Consider the following 23,977-nt stretch of genomic DNA (forward strand, 5'->3'; position numbering starts at 1 on the left):
CTCGTGACATTTAGCATAGCACAGGCAGATGCGTGCAACAATGCTGGTAGCATCATCTTGCAACATGGTTAATGAGTGCGCAAAACATTGTACATGAATGACAGTAGTCAAGTTGGCACTCTCATGCCTGCCAATGCAACCTTGTGCCTCCTACAGGCATCGCACAATAAAAACACTTGCAAAGGTATGTTTAGAGAAAACTTGTTTTAATGGCCTTGTGTCAGGTTTGTGCAGTCTTGCTACATTTTTAGATGTGTTCAAACATTTTTTTTAGTTTTTTTTTACCCCCTTAGTAATAGTGCACAGTGTTGGGCAGGTACTGCATGAAGATAGAACGATCCAGTGATATGGCAGAAATGCAAAAGTACCATGAAAGTAAAAATGTGCAAGAAAAATAAAATAAGGGTGATAGAAGTGCCTTGTACAGAAGGGGGGGGGGGGGGGCAAAAAAGGGCATGTTGCCTGGCGCCTCACTTTTATGTAGCAGCAGTTTTGATGCTTTTTGCTAGATTAGGTAAAGGAATGCTTTAGCAATCTTACCGCTGATCAAAGACAATCCAAACACAGTTGAAGGTTTCCTTGTTTTCTTTTAACTAAAAAGTTTCTTTCCTTTGCAGTTGGTGCAGTGCCTTGCCATTTTACTGTGAGACACTGCTACTATGTATCAAGTGTAGAGAATACCTCACTGAGGACAGTAAGGATGCTACTATTACACATGGTAGGTGCTGGCAAGTGAAACAGCGGCATGTCCAAAGAAACAAAAAGTGCAACTATACAGTAAAAGTCGTTAGAGTTTGACATTTGCTTGATAATTGGCTAAAACAAGGAGACCATAACAACAACCAACAAGGGGACAAGTGGTGCACAGTGGAATGCTATATATATATATATTTTCAACAACTTAAACTAGAAGGAGCTATTCGCACTTTTTTTTCTTCATACACAAATGCACACTCCACTGCACCACAGTCCTGAAAGCAATGTGCTGGAGGGCACATTTAACAAAAGAAATATAATCTCAGAGTGGCACAATTGAATATGCAACTGCTGCAACAGCCCCACGACAAGACAAAGCAATGCATGTTCAAAGAACAACACCTTCTGGGCAAGGAAAACAACATAAACTTTTCCGTTCCACTCCCGAGTTCTGTCTCTTATGTGTCTTGTTGGTATCCAGTGTGGTTGTAGACAGGCCACTATTCAAGGAGACTTTCTGCTCCTTACTTGCAAGCTCAAGAAGAAAAACCACTTATGAACACCATGGATAGGAAAATGAAGGGATGATGCACTATATACACAAAACACACAGTAAAAACATAATTGTATTTATGAGGGTTGTACAACAAAATATTCTGAATGGCGATGCTCACATATCCAAAGGTTGCAAGGAGGCAAGCAAGAAAGTTGCATAAGTGGCTACAGGTGTGTTGGCAGTAATGGTACAGAAAACTGTTCGAATATGCTACGACTTCCTGTGCAAAAACTATAGCTACAGAGGTAAAATTAATAGAAACCAACATGACCCGATATTTAACATGTGGTCTGATGGCATTGCAGGCATAAAAAATAATGCCACCAGGGAGCACTCTTTTTAAACAAAACTGTCCCCTAATGAGCTTACTTCTGTTGATTGCCTCACCCACCACACACCAACCAATACAGAGGAAAGGCAACCCTTTGTCTTTCACACCAGCTTTCATCACTGGTCCCATACTTGTAACTGTCCCTTGTGCGCGAACAGGAACAACAAACTTTTCTGCAGAGAAACTCGCCACTGAGCGCTTTTGCAGTGCCAGAACATCACTGCCACATTTTCAATATTCTCCCTGACAGAGCGGAAAGCTGCATGAATGATTGCTTTGCTACAGACAGCACATCAATGCCAAACCAGAGCACATGGCATAGCAACTGCAGGAGCTTACTCAGGTGATCTGAACGCCTCCTGCTGGCCAAACAGTGACAAATAAAGTGAGCTAACTGCATTGTACATACGAGGAGCACCAGTGTGACATAACAAAATTGTCACAATCACAATGTATATCCTAGACTGCAACAAAAAGCCAACCTTCCTAAATGAAATAAAAATACATCTATTTAAGTGAATACTACCCCTGTCAGACAGACAAATTTAGCGTCAGTTTGAGCGAATAACACTTGGTATAAGTGTCAGCTAGAAGGTATCACACAAGTGTGTGGATTGCACTGCACAGTGCACTTGATGACGACTTAATGCATTCAGCAAACTCTCTTCACGCAGCTCTTTCAAAGAGCTTGGCCCCTATGACAGTTGCCCGGACAACAGCATTCGGGAAAATAAGCCATAGCAGCTAGAATGAGAGAGAGTAGTTTGGTATTTTTATACAAACATAATTTTAACTGCATTTGTATCAATCAGCTAAAAGCACTGTCTTGCACTTATATTGCTAAATTTCAGTAGCTGCAGTTATTGCATGCTTACCTTGCAAGTATCACAGTGAATTAAAGAAATTGTCCACAGGTGTGATAGGGTTTGCTGTCCAAGCACTTTTTTAGGATAATGTCTCTCATTATAAACAAAGCAACATTAGTGGCTCATTTTTAATTAGTAATGATTATTTCAAGTAGTCTTTGTAGGAACTGATGCTCCTCAACACCTATTTCAAATTACACCTTGTTTTACCCTGCATCACCCAGCTTCCACAAATGGTTCTCAGTGAAGCAACGTGCACTCAAAGTGGCACTAATGGCACATTTGTATGGTCATTTTAGGCCACTCTGGCAGCACTCCAGAGGTTGTGTAAGCCAGCAACTAATGTGCGAGTGTAAATATGCTAAAGTTGTGGTAATGAAGTCTGATTCATGTTGTCTGACCCACTTATCCTCAGCGTAGAGCTTCAAAGTTTTTTTTTGCGCAAATCTAGTACAACTGCCAGGTTGCTTTGAAATGACCAGTCAGATATCATACCATAAGTTTGCCTGTCTGAATGGGGTGAAATTACAATATTCTGACTATTTTATTTCTAACATACCTTCCACAAGCGCCACACACAGTTGAAGTCACCAGTTGCAGTGATGAGAATGAAGACACCTCACAGCCAAATAGGACAGTCAAAAACCGATTCGAAGAGGGATTTGCCCGACTTTCCCCCTCCTCTCTTGCTGTGTGCATAGGTGTCTTCAAATCTGGGCAAATGAACTCGCAAGGCTCGACCTCACCTGTTCCTCCAATGTGATTTGACGACCTCATTCTAAATCAATCTCAACTCTGAGGTTGAAATGCTTTTAGTAGACCTCAACTTTCAGCAGTTGGCAGCTATTTCACTTCAGCCTTGTTGCCGAGATCGAGTCCTTAAACTTAACTTCATGTCATGAGTTCAAGGTTGGGTGCGTGATTTACAATGTACAATTCCCACCCTCCACACTTAAACTTACATTATCATGTTAACATAGGTTAGCCACTAACAAAGGTGGCTCAAATAATACACAAAATTAGTTGCAGTTGCAAAATTAGCAATTTGTCAAATTGATCTCACTTAGCATTTGACTGCACTTAACTTCAAACCCACCCACAAGTTTGAGGTAAGAATTTGTGACCTCACTCACACTTTCAACTTCACCTTAGTTTGCAAGGTTGAGAACAAAACAAGGTCGAGTTTGACCTCACGAGGTCAAAACCTTGTGAGGTTGCCCACCTATGCCTGCCACGGATGGCTCGGTTGACCCATTCATGTGAACGAATACAGGCAATGTTAAAGCTCTCATGGCAGGGTATGAGGGCAAGGAAACGCCTCTTGAAGCTAAAGATGGGGACACAGAGGGTAAAGGAAAGGAGTGTTGGGACAAGGTAATCTGCTGGCGCATGTATACATGTTGAGGACCTCTTGGCTCTGTACCCTTGACCTGTCATTGACTATAAATCCCTGCAGTAATAATGGAGACATATGGTGAAGCAACTCCTTTTTAATTTCATGGAATATTTCTGGATACATTAAAGAAAGGTATGTGGCTTATTACTGGTGCATTAAAAAAGTGGCTTGAAACTGCGAATTTCTCTGCATCAGGGCTGCTTTTTAGCATTTTCTTTTGCAGCAAGTTGCTTGAAGATATTGAATGTATAGCATATGTAATGTCATACTTAAAAAACAAACCCGAATTTTTTTTTTCTTTCAATATGTGAGCACCTTGGAGGGCACATAAAATTATGGATGACTACTGGTGTGTCCATTTGAGAATGACATTTAAGGTTTAGATTAGGGGACACAAACTGCTCGCAGCCCATTTGCATCTCTTATTTTGAATAGCTGTATTACTGTATTAAAATTGACTGATGTTTAATACACATCGGTGATTATTATTGTTATTTTGTGCAGTCCAGCCTATTTTGTTGCATTAAAATCTACATGTATGAAACTGTACCGATGGCATTTGGTAATGCGTTACTGAGGATATGAAAGCATGCAATTAGTATAATCGGGATAAGCAAGAAAGCTGTTCCCATATGGTAGGCCTCACAATGATCATCAAGGCATTCTTTTAAGTTTGGAAGGTTCAAGTCTAGGCAAATTGGAGAGGAACAATGCCAATAAAAGGCTATTAAGCTCAGAAAAATAAGCTTTTTGTGACTATAGACAACTGGAAACGGATGTGTGGTGCTGTGCTCGGGTGTACTTCTGGTTGTGTTTTCAAAGCAACATGTTTTGTTTTTCTTGCAGCTTGGAAAAGAACAATCAGGTCACTACATAGCCAGTAGTTCAAAATAATGCTAAAATGATTTTGAGGTTGTGATTACATAGCTTCCTTTGCTGAAACATAAGATCATCCCTCATTGAGCAAACAATCTACTACCACCTTATCACTCATGAAATATTTTACTGGCAATTTAAGCTTGCAAAGTATAAATTCCAGCACCTTTCCCTCATCGCTACAAAACAAGTGGGAAGCATTATTGCAAAAAAGTCGGCATTGCAGCGTTGAGTACATATTTAATATAACCTATGCTTGGTAGTTAAACTCTTTAAAAGTTGCTTCTGCTTTACTTGCAGAATACTTGATACTATTAATGCCTGTTCACAACCTTAAAATCATTTCAGCTCCTTTTATAAGATGCTATTTTAATGATGCCTGCTCTGTGCAATGGCAAGACCGCTTGAGGTAGATATGATTGCTACTGCACTTATGAGGAACAAAGCCCATTTAGGAGTGCAATTTCAACACCATAGTCAGTCTCTGGAGTTTCAAGAATCATAGGGAGATGGTCAAGTCGAGGGTCATTCATAATTCGACGAAATCCATCCAAGCCAATGTTTCCATGCCCAATGTTTTCATGCCGGTCCAAGTGGCTGCGGATTTTTCCTAAAATCAATAAAGCAATTTACCTTCAGAAGCTGTGCTGCATATTTTTTATCTCCTAGGAACTGCTGATCTAATTGGTCTTTAACTGACTGCATGTGTTTTAGCCATAGCTAAAGTTCAAACAGGCATATGCTGACAAAATGCTGTCATGAACCAACTTGGTTGCCTGCCAAACATTTTAATCATAAAGTACATGTAGGTATATAAAACACCATGATCAGTAAAGCACTGAATATTAGATGTTTTGTATTGTACATCACTGAAAACTACTGACATTTTGCTAATTATCATAGGATAGAGGTCACCAGTATAGAAATATGTCAGTGCCAATTAGTAAAACTTAATAAAGCTTTCATGAGTGTGATAATGTTAGGACAGCCATATTAGTGCAGCAACTAAGGGACTCCTTTGCTCTCACTGAAGACATTATGAGGTGCCAGCTAATATAGTGTGTTGGGGTACACTGACATGGTCACACATGTTAAGGTTCTAAAATAACTTAAAAGGTAAAGCTAGTGAGCGCATAGGTGACACGCCTATCTTAATGTTAAAAAGTTCTTTGGCTTATAGTTGCCTTGCCAGGTTAGCATGCCATTGTGTAGATTTGTTTCTTTATACATGCATATTTCACCCTCAAGAATTCAGCTGAAAATGCTACAAGCACTGTCATCAAATGCTTTATCTCTGTTTCTGTGTGAAAGGACACAATATCATTGGATTCAAACATTGCTTACAGCAAGTAAGTAAATAGATGACAATCATGTGCCACTAATAATAATAATAATAGTAGTAGTAGTAGTAGTAGTAGTAGTAGTAGTAGTAGTAGTAGTAGTAGTAGTAGTAGTAGTAGTAGCAGTAGCACTGTGTAGCCAATACACAAAAAATGCTGCTATAGCTATGCCAGCAGTGCCCATGCTTTGGGCTAAATTAGGTAATTGAGCAAGGCACTTATGTGTACTATCAGCCTAAATTCAGATGCAAAATATCCCAAAACTACTTGAATGCATTATTCCATTTCCTAGTTAATCTGCATTTATCACGGTGGTGCAATACAGACTCCAAAATGCACACTTGGGACTATACTTCATGCATAGAAACTGCCTCGAGAGTGATTACACATCATATTTCAACATAATTATGCGTAACTGCCATTCCACCCTGTTTGCGTTTCAATCTATGCTCGTGGTGCATACACGTGTGCAGTGTATACTGCACAAGAAACAGCCACACGACTGCTTAGTCACTCTGAATGTGAGAATATGCCCCTGATCACATAAACATGTGCTTTGCACAGGTGCTGTTTCCAATGTCTGGGAAAGTCTAGTGTGGCTTATCCACAAGTCTGTTAGCATTGTCACAACCTATCTTGAAACTATTGGGAAACCATAATATGATATTCATAATAAAAGGGCCTCCCAATGGGGGGTCAAGCACCAATTGCAGCAGAATATGTATTCTGCAAGTCCTGACCTCAACATGCCAGTCCCAGATGTGGTCACAGGGGAACCCTAAAAGCACACTACAATCACAGTGCCTTCTAGCTGTACCTGCATGTGGCATGTCTGTATGCCTTATCTGGCCTTTTAAAGTGATTTTGCATGAGGAAACTTCAATAGCACTCTTCACCATGCAAACTCCTGCAGTGCGGAGTAGCCTACAAATTACTTGATGTGGCAAAACATCATTGCACAAACTTTATAGTACTTATAAGTGTTGAAGTACAATTACAGCAGAGCAGGCACCTGAAAACAAACTTGCCTTTTGAGTCATTCAAGTGAAGAGCTTTCAGGTATGACAATCCAATAATAGATTCAAAGTCATTCATCATTTTCTCAAATCCTTCTTGCGTTGCCAAGTCATAGCCTAGAATTGCAAATACAATGTTCAGAGGGTCTCAAAATGCAATGTAGCATTATATTGACGCGTGTATTCTATGCAGACGACGACAACGATGGGAGCACTATATTACAATATTAAGAGACTAACCTGCTGCAAAGGCATGGCACGTATCCAGGCAGACGCCGATCCTTGATTTGTCCTTCACTCTGTCTATGATCCCACGCAGTTCACGGAAGTCGCCGCCAAGTGTATTGCCTTGTTTGCACATGTTTTCAATGACTAAGACAAAGAGTACACAGCATATCAGAGCTGCATGAGAGATGCAATTCAAGAGATGGCTAACACCCATGTGCCCAATGAACTAATAAACCGAAATGAGCGATACAACACTGCCAAATGTTCTTTTTTTTTTCTAGTCTAACAGAATGGACTGTCAGGCAGCTGGATCATGATCACAAAATTGCAGTGTGAAAAAACAGAACAAAGACAGACATGCAGGTATAGTTAGCCACAAAAGCTTATGAAACACAGGATTTACAAAAAAGCTGAATTCCCATAGTACCAGCACCCTCAAAGTTTCTGCATGTGCTAACTTTAGCAACCTACACAGCAATTCATTTAATTAGCGAGAACTCATACTTGCTGTGGAACCCATGTCTCTTAAAACTTTTCATGCCTAGTGTATACACTCTACTAAATGCCTAATCTACAAGTGAAAGGCAATGCAATTTCGCCCTCAGTATTTCCTGTGTTTTTAGAAAGCTGCCATTCTGTAGAATCTTAATACTGTAATATGGTTATGTAATGTTAATACTGGCTGATAATTAGCTTACATTTGTTCAGAATCCACAATGCAAAAAACACAATTAAATACCACCTGTGCTTTCCTTCTATCTCACAGTAAACATTTTCATGGGGCATACCTGGTGAGAAATAATGAGTAACAGGTACGAGACATTCACATTTAAGAGGAAGCTTTAGCTCGGGGGCTCCTACCTAAATACAAGGGAAAGGAGAAATTGTTTTTCTTGGCAACCACTGCACCAAAGTTGATGAGGGTTGTTGCAATTAAAAAAAAAGTTAAAATCTAGTGACTGTTAGTAGCAAATTTTCAATTTAGGCCATCAACGTTTAAATAAAAATTGTTAAATATAGCAAATTTTCTGAAAATGAAATTGTACAGTTAACAACTCTGTAAGTCAGCAATGACAAAAGATATACCAATTATGTAAAAGACATTTAAAGGGACACTAAAGGTTACCAGAAACTCAAGTTAAAGTGGTAGAGCAATGTTCTAGAACGTCTAAGGCGTCAATATAATCGCGAACAGAGCTTTAGTAACCGAGAAATTGAATTAAATGCATGACATGATTTGAGACCCCCCAGCGACATTCCGGTACTAGCCCGATGACGAAAGGACTCCTCATAATTTGTGTTACTAATACTCAACTACTCGTATTAAAAATATCATTTCATTAGATTATAAGACGGAAAAAAATGCTACTTGTCTACGTCTATTCGATTCTAAGAAAAAATAACATTTTGACGTTACCCTTCAGTAATATGGGTGTTCGAAAGGTTTCGTTTTCGCTCGACTCTGCGCCGCGCACGCTTTGGAGTTTCAGTAGTTTCGTTATCGCGTCGTGCTGTGAGGGTTCTGCTGGCTCGCGAAACTTTCATTTGGAACAAGCAGCGAGAATGCCACGTCCATGTGATGTCGTGGGAAGCCCTCGTTGCTTTCCCGCTCCGGAGAGCCGGTGTCGAGGCCGCCGTCGTAGTACGCAACGACGCCGGCAGTGCGAGCCCTCAGCAGCAGGTCGCGCTCGTCGGTGCTCAAATCGCTGAAGTTGAGCCTACCATCGCGAGCCAATCTGTCGGTGTCAGGGTCCATTGCGACGAGCGTCGAAGTTAGCGTCATAGAATGAAGTACCAGCTTATGGGCATCTTGCGCTGGAGTTTGAGGTATAGTAGCGGCGCCTGGTGGCGGTGCGGGAAACGACATCTGGGTTGTGCCAGCTTGGGTCGTATTGAGCCCTGGCTGTGGCGAAGCACGTTTCTAGGCCGAGTTTTGCGTCGATTCGCACATTTTTATGCCCTGTTGTGAGTGCGAAAAGGCTCGTCGCTTCTCATAGACCACGCCGACCGCGCTGCGAGCTCGCCGCAGCCTATAGTTTAACGAAAACGGACTCTCCGTGTGCCGTGGGACGTAATGTGGGACGTAATTCGTTTCTCCTTCCGCTACCCACGATACTCCCGCTTTCGCTCTGCTTTCGGCTCTGTCTTGGCTCTGTTTCTGGCCGCGCGTTCGCGTTTTGCGCAGAAAAGCCGTAGCGCCGTCTCCGGACGCCGTTCTACTCACCGATGGCGCAACGTCACTATGAGACCATGATGTCAGTACTCCTCGATCGGAGGGCGGGCGATTTGAACTGCGCTAGAGGTACGCGGACGCTTCAGAACGCATTTTCTCTTAAAATAAGTCTCTCCTTGGCACGAAACAAGCGTTTCGAGGTTTCTGTGATGGTATTTCAACTGTTCACGTTGACTTAATAGTAACCTTTAGTGTCCCTTTAATAGTACATCTAAAGTGGACAAGATTGATGTATTAAACATGGGTCTCAAATTTATCACTAATATGCGAGTAGGACTTTTGCAAAACCCTTGTATATAATTTAAAAATTCACATGAGACAAAAACAGACATATCAAATTCGTCCGCTTTAAATACTCTAATGAATGCGTTTACAGAACTGTGATATCTGTTCTAGGTGCAGAGCTACGAATTTGTAAACTTTGTGCTTCTATATTTTTCAAATAGCAATTTTAGAAAATTTGTTTTTAAGAATTCAGGCCCTAAATCAATATTACGCTCCCAACAGTCACTAGAATTTACCTTTATCTTGCAAATGCAAGAGCATTTCTGCCTTTTACACGTATCTGAATAGGCGGCGTTGGAGTTGGGACCGAGCTGAAGCTTCCTCTTAAGAGGAAGCTTTAGCTCGGGCCCAACTCCGACGCGGCCTATTCAAATACATGTAAAACGCAAAAACGTTTTTATGAGATAACCTCTTGACCGATTTTGATGAAATTTGTTGCATTTGAAAGAGAAAGTTAAATTCTAGTGACTGTTGAAAGCGGAATTTCGATTTAGGGCTTGAATTTTCTTAAAACGATTTTCAAATATTCGACCGTTTGAAAAAAATAGAAGCACCAAGTTTACAAATTCATAGCTCTGCATCAAGAATTGATATCGCAAATCTGTAAACGGCATCCATTAGATCATACAAAGCGGACAAATTCAATATGTCATTTTACATCTTACGTGAATTTGTTACGTTGGTTACAACGGTTTTGCAAAAGTTGTATTTCACTATGATTAATTCTTTTTATATTCATGTGTAACATATCAATTTTGTCCGCTTTAGATGTACTATTAGATGCAGTTCACAGAATTGTATTATAATTTTTAGTGGTTAAGTTACAGAGTTGTAAACTTGATAGTTTCGTTTTCTGAAAATTTTCGATTTTTGCCAATTTTTAATAAAAAATTAACGATCTAACTCAAAAATTCGAAACCAACAGTCACTAGATATTAAGTTTGTCTTTTAAATGCAACAAACCTCGTCAAATTCGGTGCAGTGGTTGCCGAGAAAAACGAATTCTCCTTTTACATGTATTTAGATAGGAGCACTCAAGCTAAAGCTTCCTCTTAAGATACTCAACATTTGATTTACTCTTTGTTATGCAAGCAGTATTTAAGAAGGGCTCCTTGAAAAAGCTCTGAATGAAATACCAATGCACTTCGTCCCACTTCGGGGGTGGATGGGGGGCATGCAGATATTTAAGGATTTTTGCTAAGTGGACAAAACTTTGGCGGTACCTTGCTTCAACTCCAAAATTGCAACAAGTGCCTATAGGAACTATCAAAAGTTCATTTGTGGAACTGTGCAAACTTTGTCAAATGCAAATTGCAGTTTCATGTGCAGGTATTGTCCTTTTATTTTAAGCAATCCACCTGAACTGAAGCAAAATTGTGCTGCCAGCTGCGGGCAATTTTTAAAAAATCTGTCAAGAAGGCAGGTTGGAAAGCACCAGTTCTCTTTAAGATCTCTTGCAAATGTTTCAGAAATTAGATCATCACAACAAAAGTTTTTGGAGCATAGAATCCATAGAAAGAGAAATAAAATTGTCACAAATGATGCATAACCTACAAATGATGCATAACCTAATGCATAACCTTGAATCGAAAAGGTCAGTGGATACTTTTTCCCATGACTACCACACAAAATTCTAACCTATATTCCTAGTTGTACAGTGAAATTCCGAGAAAATGTAACTTTTTTGTGATTTCCATGCTCCAAGAACTTTTGCAGTTGGCTGTACATAGAAATTAATTTGTTATCATGCCTCAAATGTTAGCATCCCTCTCAACAAGATTTGATCGAAAGGTGTCTTCTGGAAGAGGCTGCTATATTACCAAGTAAGTGATCAAATAAAATCTCTTTCCATGTAAGGTTGAATAGTACTATTGAATCCCCCAAAATCTGAATGTCTCTGAAGTGAGCGTGGAAGTTTATTTCACTATTCAAAAATTAAAATGCAATTGTTCACACAATGCTAATGAGTTAGAAAGAAATCATTGATGTACAAATGGCTGCAAGCTCCAATTGTGCCACTGATGTAACCTCTACAAGACATTGTAGCAAAGATGTTGATTTCTTTAACTGACAGTGAGAAAAGCAAAGTTACGTTTGCCCTTATGCATCACACTTGTGCCGCCTCACCTGATATGACATATGTTGTCTCCTTGTGTGCTTGGTTGATGCTCTCCGCAATGAGATCCATGCATGCATCGCGGCTAATAACACCACAAGTTGAACCTGCAGGATCACACCGTTTTGTCTAACCAAACTTGCTAACTTAGTATATCATACTATTTTCACTGTAAAAACTGCATAAGAGTGCTAACTTGAGCTAGTTATAGTACATGTTACAGGTAGACAGAGTAACAGCAAATGGGACAGGATGAACAGAAAGAAACAGATGAAACACTGACTGCTAAATTTTCCACTATTTCCCACAAAGTGGTCAGAAAGGATACCGGCCAACACAGCTGTGATGAAAGAGAGGTGAAAATCTTATTGACTGCTGCCATAATATAGTGTGCAACATCCTCCTTTCATGCAGTTATTGCTGTATTGGGAAAAATGGGCAGTGTATCATCGACCACCTCAGGGAACATGCCAATTGGAGTGTAGCAGCCACCTTGTAGCACATTGCTCCCAGTGTGGTTGTGAGGCATTGCTTAATCAATGCAAGATACCAGGGCATTATCAGAACCAATGTGCATGCAGAATACTACTTGAAGCATATTGCATGAACGAATGCATCGCTAGTTATGCTGCATTCTGAAGAAATTGTGTTTCTTCAACCATATGATTGGTGCCTGTTTGTTGCTCTGTATCTTACCTGCTTGTCTTCTTTTCTCTCCTTTCCTACACCTTTACACATTACCTTTTGCAAAATAAAATTTGCTTCAAAGCCAGCACTTCACCTTTTCCTTCCGTTTGTCCCGTACGTGTGTTGTTATCCCGTTAAGCTATAACAAGACTACATGGTTATTGTAATGAAGTGGTAGTGAACACACCTGGATGAAAGTTGTAGTAAACAAGACCAAGCATCTCACAACGCTTGAGTTCATCAACCAATGTTGCCCGGCTCTTTTCTAGAACAACAGGATCTGGGGAGCCACAGTTCAGCAGGTATGATCCATGCGGCAGAATCTGTTTTAAGTTGAAGCAGCAATGAGACATTCTTTTTCATGACAAGTTGCACACATGCTAGCTTATTGTCTGAAGCTGCTGGCGCCCCTGGTACTTCAGGCTCCATTATCAAAAACAAGTAGTTACTCAGATGCCTTTTTTGCACCTAAATTTTTATTTTTTTCCAGATGAATCTGTTCCAACCTGGCCAGCTTGCAGTTGCTTTGCATGACTTGCATTTTTTTACACCCTTTTTACAAGGCGTATATTTAATTAAGCAATGAAAAGTTAGGCCTCTTTAAAGCCAGCTATTAAACAAGAAAAGTGTCTATGACGAAGTATGCAATTAGGCTTTTAGTTTCAGCTAACGGCTGGGTGACTGCGTCCTACAGACTGCAGAGACTATAGACCCTACACTGAAACAACATTACAGTCAATGGCAACAAAACAATTGAACAAAACTTTCAAGAACGATGCTGAGAATGCTATAGCACAGCTGTATTCTGCCATTACTGAACTATCACTGCAACAAAATTTTTCAATCAACTTAGCATTGTGCGGACATATGGTGTGCTGCTCTCACAGTCTGCATCTGACTCAACAATCATTCCAAGATTATTTTAATTTGTACAGTGAAAGAGAAGGCCCACATAAGGTGTAATGTTCATATAGGATACCAACATGTCTGGAGCTTGCCATTAAGTGTCACAACTTCTTGCCTCGACTTGAAAGTAAATTTCAGCTGTAAATTCATGCTTGTTAAACATACCATTGGGATTTCACATGCCAAAACCATGATTCGATTATGAGGCTTGCATAGTGGGGAACTCCGGATTAATTTTGACAATCTGGACTTTTAATGTGCACCCAATGCATGGTACATGATCGTTTTTGCATTTTGCCCTTATAAAATTGCAGCCACCGCAGCCAGGATTCGTTTCTGCCCCCTCGGGCTTAGCAGCACTATGCCACCATGGCAGGTCATCCCACTTTCCTTGTCTGCTAAGACCTGCACTGCAAGTGATCTAAACGTATGGCATAATCCACGAGATCATTCAATCCACAATGCTTGAGTATAAAAAACAAGTGGCAATTGCAGTAAAAAATTATATCACGACAACTGTTTTGCTAGTCCTGCTGAAGGTAACAAACAATTACAGGCAATACTTGACATTATTGTTATTACTAATCACTGAGAACTGAAGGCAGCTGCAAGAAATGAGCCGCAGTTTTACACTATCACTGCTCATTAAGTGGCACTAAGGCAAGCATTAGGTCAAGATAAAGTGATCTATTTGTGCTACAAGATGTCCAACGTATAACTTTTACTGAGAATAGAGCTCTTATAAGTGAAGAAATCATGTGAACACACACACACATTTGTTTTTGTATGCGTGCCTGCCCTTCTTGAAATTAATTAACCACCAGATTCTCAAATACGAACACGCAAATGGTTAATAGTGCATGAAGCGAATTGAATAAAATATTGAATACTGCTCTAATAGTTTTGGATAATGTATAGTCATTATCAGAACTAATACAAAACGATGCTCACATCCCCATATTCTTAAAGTTGGCAAGTTTATGTCATTAAAAAATTATGGGGTTTCACACGCCAAAACCGCGATCTGATTATGAGGCATGGCGTAGTTGGGGACTGCGGAAATTTGGACCATGTGGGGTTCTTTAATGTTCACCTAAATCTAAGTACACCGGTGTTTTCGAATTTCATCCCCATCGAAATGCAGCCGCCACGGCCGGGATTCGATCTCGCGATCTTGTGCTAAGCATCCCAACACCATAGCCAAGTTTCTGTCATTACATGGTATGTTGTGAAGCACCATTTCTTAAAAGCACAAACAGAGCATTAGGAGCAAACAAGTAGTTTCTTCGCATGGTGAGGACTTTTAAAAGAGTACGAATAATCGCTGTACAGCCTGTAGAGTATGGCTACTTAAGTGACATAGCCTGCTCCGCTACGTAAGTTCTCATGTTTTATGTCTATGCTGTGGCACGGGGGTGAAAATTAACTGTATTATTGTTCCAAATTTATGTTTCTTGGGATGCAGTTGATGTAAAATATCCTAAAAGTATTTGAAATATATTTGCATTTACCAATAGTGAGTATTCGATTCAAAGACCGAATCGAGTATGACACTATTCAATTCGTCATTCTAAAGTTTTGAATAGTCACACTCCTACACACAGTTCCTCTTCTTGTTCTCTCTCACATACACAATGTATAAACAGTACGTACATATGCAATTTGGCATGCAGTACTAAAATCTATCAATCAGCCCGCATACTCTGAAAATATGAAGCAATGAGTTTAATGCCTTCTATGTTGAGGATGGTCTGGACCAGTGTACCAAGGTTCTTTCCTCTGAAAAGGCCAAATTGTCCAGTTTATCTAGCACTGTTGAGAACTTATTTCTAGTTGCACTGTAGTGGCAGGAGTTGGAGAGGAAATGCCTGATCCTCTTCTAGCAGCCATCATAGTCACGTGCGCAGTTGTCAGCCATTCCAATGTGGTTTGAGTAAGCATTCTTAAGCACCATGTAGGGCAGCAAGCAGCACAGAAGTGTTACTTGCTTTAACTTGTGTAATCTCAGCCAGCAGATGGAGTTCTGAGCTATGGAGTGCTGGTTAACTTGGTTGAGCTCCAATGTACCAGTGTGGCCTTGTACACCAGCGGCCAAAACATTGTAGCTGCATTAGTTCTTGATGGTGGTTTAGAGTGTACACCATTATGGGTGGCCTCATCCACATGGTGGTTACAAGGATGCTGTAGTGGCCCTGCGTCGAGCATAGGACTCCAATGTAAATTTTTGTGGGCAGCTTGATTTGTACAACTGTGCCATCCTTTCAGCTGTCTCTTTCTCAACAACTAAGCTGTGAAAAATAAACATTGCCAGCTGCCTGAAAGTGTAGTATAACATGTGCATATCAATTTAATATTATTATTCACTTTTAGAGTCTTTAAAAACACTGATTCACAGCAGAAAGTCAACTTCGAATGATGCACATACAAATCTGCCATTTTATATGCTTTCACTGTACTATGGCTCACAATACTTTACTGCAATGTGCATACGAACAACTCACATTACAAGAAACATTTTGAGAGAAATTTCTGCAATGTTCAACTTCTACAAACAGTGCCCAGGGAATAAATGCAACACTTCTCTACCCATAAATGCATGTACTCTAGCTCTAAAGAAATTGCAACATGTTGTTGGCTCTGGGTAGGCCGGAGTAGCCTTAGCAATTAATACTGCTATCACATCGGAATGGCTAAACGTCCAATGTGCACCAAGTGCACTTGCAAGAAGGCTATCGAGCAGGTGCTTTGCTACTATTCCTGATTGAATGAATAATACTGCCTGACTGGATAATTGCTTTTTTAATGAAGCTAAGGTTCCGGGCACTTATTCTCACCCATCATATACGCAGAAAGCTATGTGAGCATTCCTGCAGTACACAATGGCAATGAACTCGAGTACCCAACTATAAGCACGCTAAATCTTGCCTGCATTCCATTTCATACTTAGCGCGCAATGCTGCAAAATGTATCTAAGCAGTGCACTTGCAGAAATGTATAGTTCAGCGCATTTAAGGTTAATTGGCTTTCGATCTACAATTTATTTTAATAACTTCTTGATACATTAGAATGATAACATATAGAGTTATTGTGACATCACATAACATATTGTTTGTTTGTCTGTCTTGAGCTTACAGCATGTGATAAACTACCTGCCATGGTGGTGTAGTAGCTATGGCATTGGGCTGCTAAACCTGAGGGTGCAGGATCAAGTCCCGATTGTGATGGCTGCATTTCAATGGGGCGAAATGCAAAAACATCCGTCTACTGTGCATTGGGTGCATGTTAAAGACCACCAGTTGATCAAAATTGATCCAGTGTCCCCCACTACAGCGTGCCTCATAATCATATCATGGTTTTGGCATGTGAAACCCCAGAATATAAATTTTTTATGTAAGGAACTACGTTTTGTTTGCAAATGGAGATGACGTGGTGTGGATGCTGTGCAATAAGCATGGCCGTACAAACATATCACTTTGTTAATCTTTCTGTGGTTATTAGGATATGTGTAATGGTCACCTATGAGGCATTTGCTTCACATGAATTGTGACTGTAACTTATGTGAAATTATATAGCATGTTCCTATTGTTGTCATGTGACATACACTACATTATGGTTGTTGGTTGGTTAGTTGGGGTTTAATGGCACAAAGGCTACTGAGGCCATGCTGCGCCATGCATTATGGTTGTGAAAGCAGGTAGGGTGAAAAGTTGCTCTAGCCTGCGCAGCATTGCATGCTATGTATGGAACACAGTAGAACACATGTGATCAGCGTGAAGTATTGAAGTCCCCGAATGAGTAAAGTCTAACTTTCCTTCCTTCTTTCACACTGTCTTCAAGAGGTGGCTACAAGTACTGTGGACAGAGCCATCTGGGATCATTTCTCATTCACAATTTATAGAATGATACAATGAACTCACCTGGTGGGGTGCAAAATTGTGCTCACGACATGCATCACGGAAGCGGTTAGCTGCCTCCTGAGTGAGTGGTTTGGCAGTCCACTGGCGCTGTGATCTCAAGAAAAGGCCGAATGACTTGGCTCCCATTTCCACAGCTCTGCTTACTGCTAGTTCTAGTCCACCTGAAACGGCAATTTATATGCAAAAATGAAGTAACAAGATGCAGTGCTGTTCCCACAACAGGAGCTTGTGCTATTGAAAGAACAACATTAAAAGCCAAACAGCACAAAACACACAGGACTGCAATAGCAGAATAGGTCACACGAGCACTGACTTACAATAAAAGGTTTAATTAGTCTCCAACCCCGTGTGCACATGCACAATGCCAGCCAAACTGCTCCCTGCACTGTCAGAGTACACAGTGATAAAATAAGACAGGCAATGCTTAATATGAGTAGGACATCAATTCCTCCGGCAGTGTCCTCAAAGCAATTAAAGCAGCTAGTTGGACGGTCGAAAGTGTGGATAACTTGTGGACATGTAATTTGCAGTCTTCCAAGCAAGCAACAAGTGTCCCATATTTTTCCATGTTATGCTATTAAAAAGTGTATAGGTGGTTCAAGGAATGTAAGAAGTTATATGTAAGGTTTCAAGCTAGTTTCTTGATAGCATGACTTTTTTGTTAGCTATCTTAGGCACTGAGAGATTTCTCTACTGTGCAAAGCAATGTTTGAAATCTGTACAAGTACCCTGCGAGATTGGCAAGCAGTATGCACTAATGAGGTACCAACAAAAGATAGCATCGGTTGTGCAAGATTGTGGCCTGCATACCTAGACATCAACTTACCACTCACAGACATGTGGGCTCCAACAAACTTTGTATTCTTCGCAGTTCCTTTCTTTGATAGCTTAGCCAGTGATTTTGAGCCATCTGTCTTCTTCTTCTTGGGCAAGCCTGCAGCACCATCAGCTGCAACAGGTGAAGGTGAACGCTTCACTGTGACAGGTGGAAATGGCACTGTCTTTGCAAGGGTTGGCAGCTTTTTTGAGGGAGAAGCCCTTGTGCTAGAAGCTTTGTCTAGACTCTTTGCCTTTTGAGGTTCTGCCTTTACAGTAACATCACTGTCAAATCCATTGCTTGGCAACTTGTTGGTGCTGGCAGGTGTCTCTTGGTTTACATTTACGTCTTCCTTCGGTGGCTTTGAGCTCTTTCCAACAAATGTCTGTTGCTTGCGAGTCCTTGTCATAACTGCTTTCTTGGATGACTTTTCTTCAGCTGGCATAGCATTTGTCTTGGTGCTGTCTTGTGGCGACTTCTTGTGGCCATTCTGAGCAGATGATTTCTTTGTCAACTTTTTGCTGGGGGTTGCTTTTGGTGTCGCAGTGGATGAAGCCTGCTGGCTTGAGGACCTAGTCTTCCGTGGAGACATTCTTTTTTTTATAATAAACCCTGCAGCAAAAAGTGACAAAAGGAAACTATGAAGAAATGCTCATAGTACATCACCTATCGTCAGGGCATATAGCTTTGACAAACTATACACTGGACACCGCATGACAAGTGTTCTGGTAGGTACATGGCGCCAGATGGCTATACAAAAGTCAGTAAATTTCGACGAACCTGCATGTCCGACACGCCCACAGCGCAAGTGTTGCGCGTTCTGGTTAGGCTACATGGCAGAGTCTAGCTTTATAGCATTTGCTTAACCAGCACACTCTAATGGCTGCGCGTAGAACACCTGGAGCGGACTGCATCGTACATTCAATTACCCAGGCCATACCAGCGTGAACAATGTGATGCCTTGACGCGCTTTGCAGATTAAAAAGCGCCGAAGAAAGCCACACAGCCACACAAAAAGATAAAGAGCGGCTGGGCCCTGCAACGTGCGTGCCAGTGCACCAGGGTACCACAAATCATTGTGACCGAGCGATCAAAAAAATAATAATAAAAAAGGGACTGTCGCCGCCAACCGAGGTGGCGCTCTCGCACGCTGCTCGCTCGTTGCGCAGAAAACCTCGAACGAACGTCCTGCCGCCGGCACTGATACCACCGGCCGCAAGGCCGCTCGGCGCAACGGCGTCGTGACCTTGCGCCTTTCGCCCAAAACACACAAGCCGCCCAGGCAGCCCGCGAAAAGACAACAAGCGGAAAGCTGCGGCCAGGTTAGACACGCTGTGACGATAACGACCATACCAGAGGCAGCAGCGGCTACAATGTATCAGTCCGGTGCTTCAAGTTCTCAATCCACTCGTGGTTAGTCCAAAAAGCGCATGCGGTTAGGACCTGCGGCCTTCGGCCCCTTTCCGTGCGCTTTCGCACAGCACCAAACCACAGCGCGGCAAGTTTCGTTTGTCAAAACGAAACCAGATGGCGCCACCTCTCTGTGCACTTGGCGCTTCGCTTGCGCTGCAAACCCCTTGTTTGCAGTGTTCCATTCCCTCCGCTTTTCCTTTATCTGACCCTTTCTCCCGCTGTGATGGCTTGTTCCCTAATCCTGTCATCTAGTCCGCTAGTTATTAATCAAGATTGAAACATGTGTCATTGTTCTTTGTTTCCTGGAAAGCATAGTATTTTGCTTGTTTCGCCCGCTGCTTCAGTTCGTACCTCGCGTTTCACATCACTGCCGTCTCTGCGAGTACGAGAGCAATATAACAAACAGAACTGGTGCCGCATGCATATATATATATATATATATATATATATATATATATATATATATATATATATATATATATATATATATATTGTATTAGAGAAGAACAAGCAGTATGCACTGCTTCGAGAAAGACGAAGAGTTGGTGGAGGCCTTGTGCCTGTATTACAAATTCCATTCCATTGATTAAAATTTGTTACCTTCTAGCTTGCTATCTTTTAAAAAAACACACGTTTTCCTATTACGTTTCGGTTTAACCGCCGGCTTCTTGGCCAATGCCCCGTAGTGGGGACGCCAGAGCTGTATGACATCTCGCTACGGTACTCTACTCTCTGAGGACATCATTAGTTAAACCAACGCCTCTCGACATTTGGTGGAGTTGCTGGTCTCTTTCCCGACCGGGAGCTCCGCAGCCTGACGCTCTCTCCCGTTTCTGGCATGACTGATGACGCCGGGCAGCCCGATACTCCCCAGACATTGCCTGTCGTCTGCTCCGGTGCCGTACACCAACGAGATCCTCCGGTCTTCAGCGGCACCGACGGTCATGACTTGTAGGATTGGCTCTCGTCATACTACTGCGTGAGTGCGAATAACAAGTGGGATGACGCCGATAAACTGACTAACGTCATCTCCTATCTTTCTGGAGTCGCTAATCTCTAGTTCCAGAATCATGAATTCAACATCTGGACAGCATTTAAGAATGCTTTCAAAGAAGTCTTCGGTTCGCCCTGCTGTGCGCAAGCTTAGCGAGGAGCAACGCTTACGTGGTCGCGCTTAGCAAAAGCATGAAAACATCACCAGCTACGAGGGCGAATCTGAAAGGTTTTGCCCCTATTTTTTATTAGCCAAAATAAGGTACATTTGTACCAAATAAGGTAAAAATTACCTAGGTAATTATAAATATACGTACTATTCTACGTACCTCTCACTATTTTCCCACATAGTCCCCACACCGGTTCAGACATATTTGTTCCATCGCAGCACCGCAAATTTGAGAGGCCCCTGTGGTAGAACTCGTCCGGCTGACTGCAGTGTACACCCGCTATTGGACTGCTGTCTTGCCTTCATCGTTGCACGTGAATCGTTGTCCTTCCAGGAACTTCTTCAGCGGACCGGAAATGTGGAAATCACTAGAGGCGAGGTCCGGACTGTAAGGTGGGTGGTCCAGACTCTCCCAGTGAATTGACCGGAGCTTGTTGGTAGTTCTGATTGCCACATGTGACCTTGCATTGTAGTGGAGTCTTGCCATGCAAGTTTTCACGGCCTTTTGCGAACTCAGACCACCACCACCTCACACTTCTCAAAGCGAGACACCTTTCCCCATAAGTGGGCTGCATTTCCCTGTGGATTTCGACGGGCGTTCGTCGCTTGCTCCGTAGAAAACGAATCACACTTCGTTGTTCATACGCCGTGGACGTGTGAAACAACCGCCATCTTCAACAACTGTCAGCAGCGCCGTGCCCCAGAGCTACTGGCAGATGAGGCCGGGCCGATCCAAGAAACGTCCACCACTGGGAACGGATATGTTGACTTCGCATTTACAGCCGTAATTTGGATAAAAAAGTAGGGACAAAGACTTTCTGATATCTTCAGATTTAATTGACCTTTGCAGGCGTATTAATACCGCTATGCCCGAAACTGAGAAGATATAATGTAATGAAAGGCATAGCAACCAGATGACGCCTACCAAATGCTCTTGCCGAAAAATCCTTTAACGGTTGACGAGATCATTACCCTGTGCCAGAGCTACAACGAGCTTCGTAAACAACGCCTTACGACGCGCCGAGCTGTCGCGCCGGATGACACGGTTTCGGCCCTAACCGACAATTCCAGTGCTGCTACCACCTACTTACTCCCCGTTCATCGACCAATTCAAACAATTCGTTCGAGAGGAAGTCGCGAGCCGACTATCACTTCTGCCTGCATACCCAGTCGTTTCAATCCTCTTTGACTCCGGAACTCCGAGGGCCAAAGACGAACAAGTCAGTGACGCGCTACCTCTCGCTAACCGGCCACCACCAGCGCCGGCTCCAAGACCTCCGCCTATACATCTGCGAACTGCACGCACACAAGCTGCTTCTGCCCGCCTCCGCAGCCTCTACGCCCTGCTCAGCATTATGCACCCAAACCTAGACGCCCTGTTCACAATCCGTGGCGTACGCAAGACAAGCAGCCCATCTGCATCACGTGTGCTTTTGCTGGCCATGTGGCGCGGTGCTGGTGCCGGCGGGGTTGGTGCTCTCCCGATACAGCGAGACCGCATTTATAGATACAGAATATGAATATCGGTACGGTGTGCAAAGAAAGAACAGCATCAGATAAACACAGAGATATCCACGAAGCACAAGTTGGCTACTAGGTAGCTTGGTACATCTTGAGCAGACTAGAAACAGCTAGAGCTATGTCAAGCTACAGTTTAGACATATTCAAGATGGCTAGCACTTGATGTCTCTAAGCTATACTCACTGGCCATTGTGAGACGTATGGTTGAAAAAAATACATGTCAAAACATTTCAAGGCCCTGGCTAGAACTTGATGTCTCCAAGCCATGCGCTTCTAGTGATTGTGAAAACAGTTACTTAAAATTGACACTCACTTTAGCATACGCCAAAGCGCGTGAGGGCGAATTACTCTAATTCGAATACGTTGTTACTTTTAATTGTTTTCTCCTACTAAAGGTCATTGGTTAGATTGCCTTAATTAAATCTACCTTAACTGTACGTTAATCAACTTCGCCCTAATTAACACCAAAGGTCGAGGGTTCGACTCCCACCAAAGGTCGTGGGTTCGAGTGCTATATATTTCACTATATAGTAATTAACTGTGCCTTAACTCCGCCCTAATTCACACCAAAGGTCGTGGGTTCGAGTCCCTTAGTTATCTATATATTAATTAACTGTGCCTTCTTTTTGGCATGATTAGCGGCATCGATGTATCAGTAATGTGGAAGAAGCGATGTAGAAGAAGACGACGACGAGACGGTGCGAGCAGTGGCTTCGATTTTCTGTACCTCACAACGCGACCTTGAGATATGGTGATCTAAGGCTTAGAAGTGTCAAAATTTCGTAGGCATTGCCAGGGAGGATCCAGGAGAGCCTCAACCAAATGGAGAAGGGCAACACGGTGCGGAAGTTGCCGGCATGTTTCGGCATAGCAAAATATCCGGCATAGCTGCATTGCCGGCATAGCTGCGTTGCCGGCATAGCTGCGTTGACGGGGTACTCGTGAAGCCCCCTGTAGCCTAATCAGCACCACAAATGGAGCGCGCGGAAATCGATTATTCATAGATTTCCTACGCACATTTTGAAGCGTGCACGCTCGCCGGTTCAAATCTGGCGCCACATTGATAGCATGCTGCGACTTGCAGCCCGCAAATGGGGAGCACAACACAAAACGCAAGTAAAAATTCAATATATGTTGTTTAAAAAACATAGCTGTGTATTAGATTGCTTCCAAGTGAAAATATGTAAGCATGGCAAAAGGTTAGACAGTTTTATTCAAGCGCTGAGCAGGTGGCGCCTCATGCAACAGCGTCGCCATAGAGAAAGAAATTCTCTATCGCGTCGCTTCGCACTTTTTTTGCCGATTTTGAAACTTTCGGTAGCGATGGCGGCTGTTTATGGCTGTTTGTTCGTGCTTCACTTGCTTAAACATTAAAGGGTCTCTTAAGAACGGCGAAAGCTTATTCTTCCTCCTCTTATCATTATCAGGTTACATCAGGTCTTATCAGGTTAAAAAAACACCTACATAAGCACAGCAGAGAAGTGGTTACGTCAGGCGGCTCGACTGATAACTGTATAAGCGTCATTGAAAATACGCATAATTATTCTCCACTTCCGGCGCCGTTTTCTCTACTTCCTTTTAAAATAAACAGATGTTGATCCATAAATATTTCCAC

General features: G+C 42.1%; 1 protein-coding gene across 3 annotated transcripts; it reads right to left on the minus strand.

Annotated features, from left to right (window-relative positions):
- Window positions 1-187: 187 nt before the first annotated feature.
- Window positions 188-19,764, minus strand: LOC142589559 (putative endonuclease 4). 3 transcript variants are annotated; one of them, XM_075701013.1, is made up of 8 exons: window positions 19,620-19,763; window positions 18,276-18,878; window positions 17,450-17,610; window positions 12,814-12,949; window positions 11,951-12,046; window positions 7,318-7,449; window positions 7,090-7,194; window positions 188-5,331 (listed from the first exon to the last, which is right to left on the minus strand). In XM_075701013.1, exons 2-8 carry the CDS (start codon window positions 18,856-18,858, stop codon window positions 5,153-5,155), a joined length of 1,392 nt encoding a protein of 463 aa, XP_075557128.1. In that variant the 5' UTR covers window positions 18,859-18,878; window positions 19,620-19,763; the 3' UTR covers window positions 188-5,152. The 3 variants fall into 3 exon arrangements, with proteins under 3 accessions (XP_075557128.1, XP_075557129.1, XP_075557130.1); XM_075701014.1 differs by lacking the exon at window positions 19,620-19,763 and adding an exon at window positions 19,047-19,327; XM_075701015.1 differs by lacking the exon at window positions 188-5,331 and having other exon boundaries at window positions 6,164-7,194; window positions 19,620-19,764.
- Between the last annotated feature and the right edge of the window lie 4,213 nt (window positions 19,765-23,977).

This window comes from Dermacentor variabilis, chromosome 8, assembly GCF_050947875.1.
Source record: "Dermacentor variabilis isolate Ectoservices chromosome 8, ASM5094787v1, whole genome shotgun sequence".
In the NCBI taxonomy this organism is placed as follows: Eukaryota; Metazoa; Arthropoda; class Arachnida; order Ixodida; family Ixodidae; genus Dermacentor; species Dermacentor variabilis.

Bases quoted from the DNA above. Each gene is read 5' to 3' on its own strand.
- LOC142589559 (XM_075701013.1), bottom strand. From the start codon at position 18,858: ATGTCTCCACGGAAGACTAGGTCCTCAAGCCAGCAGGCTTCATCCACT. The intron at 12,950-17,449 runs GTGAGTTCATTG...AACTTAAAACAG, and splicing joins ACAATTTTGCACCCCACCAG to ATTCTGCCGCATGGATCATA. The intron at 7,195-7,317 runs GTTAGTCTCTTA...TTGCAATTCTAG, and splicing joins GTGCCATGCCTTTGCAGCAG to GCTATGACTTGGCAACGCAA.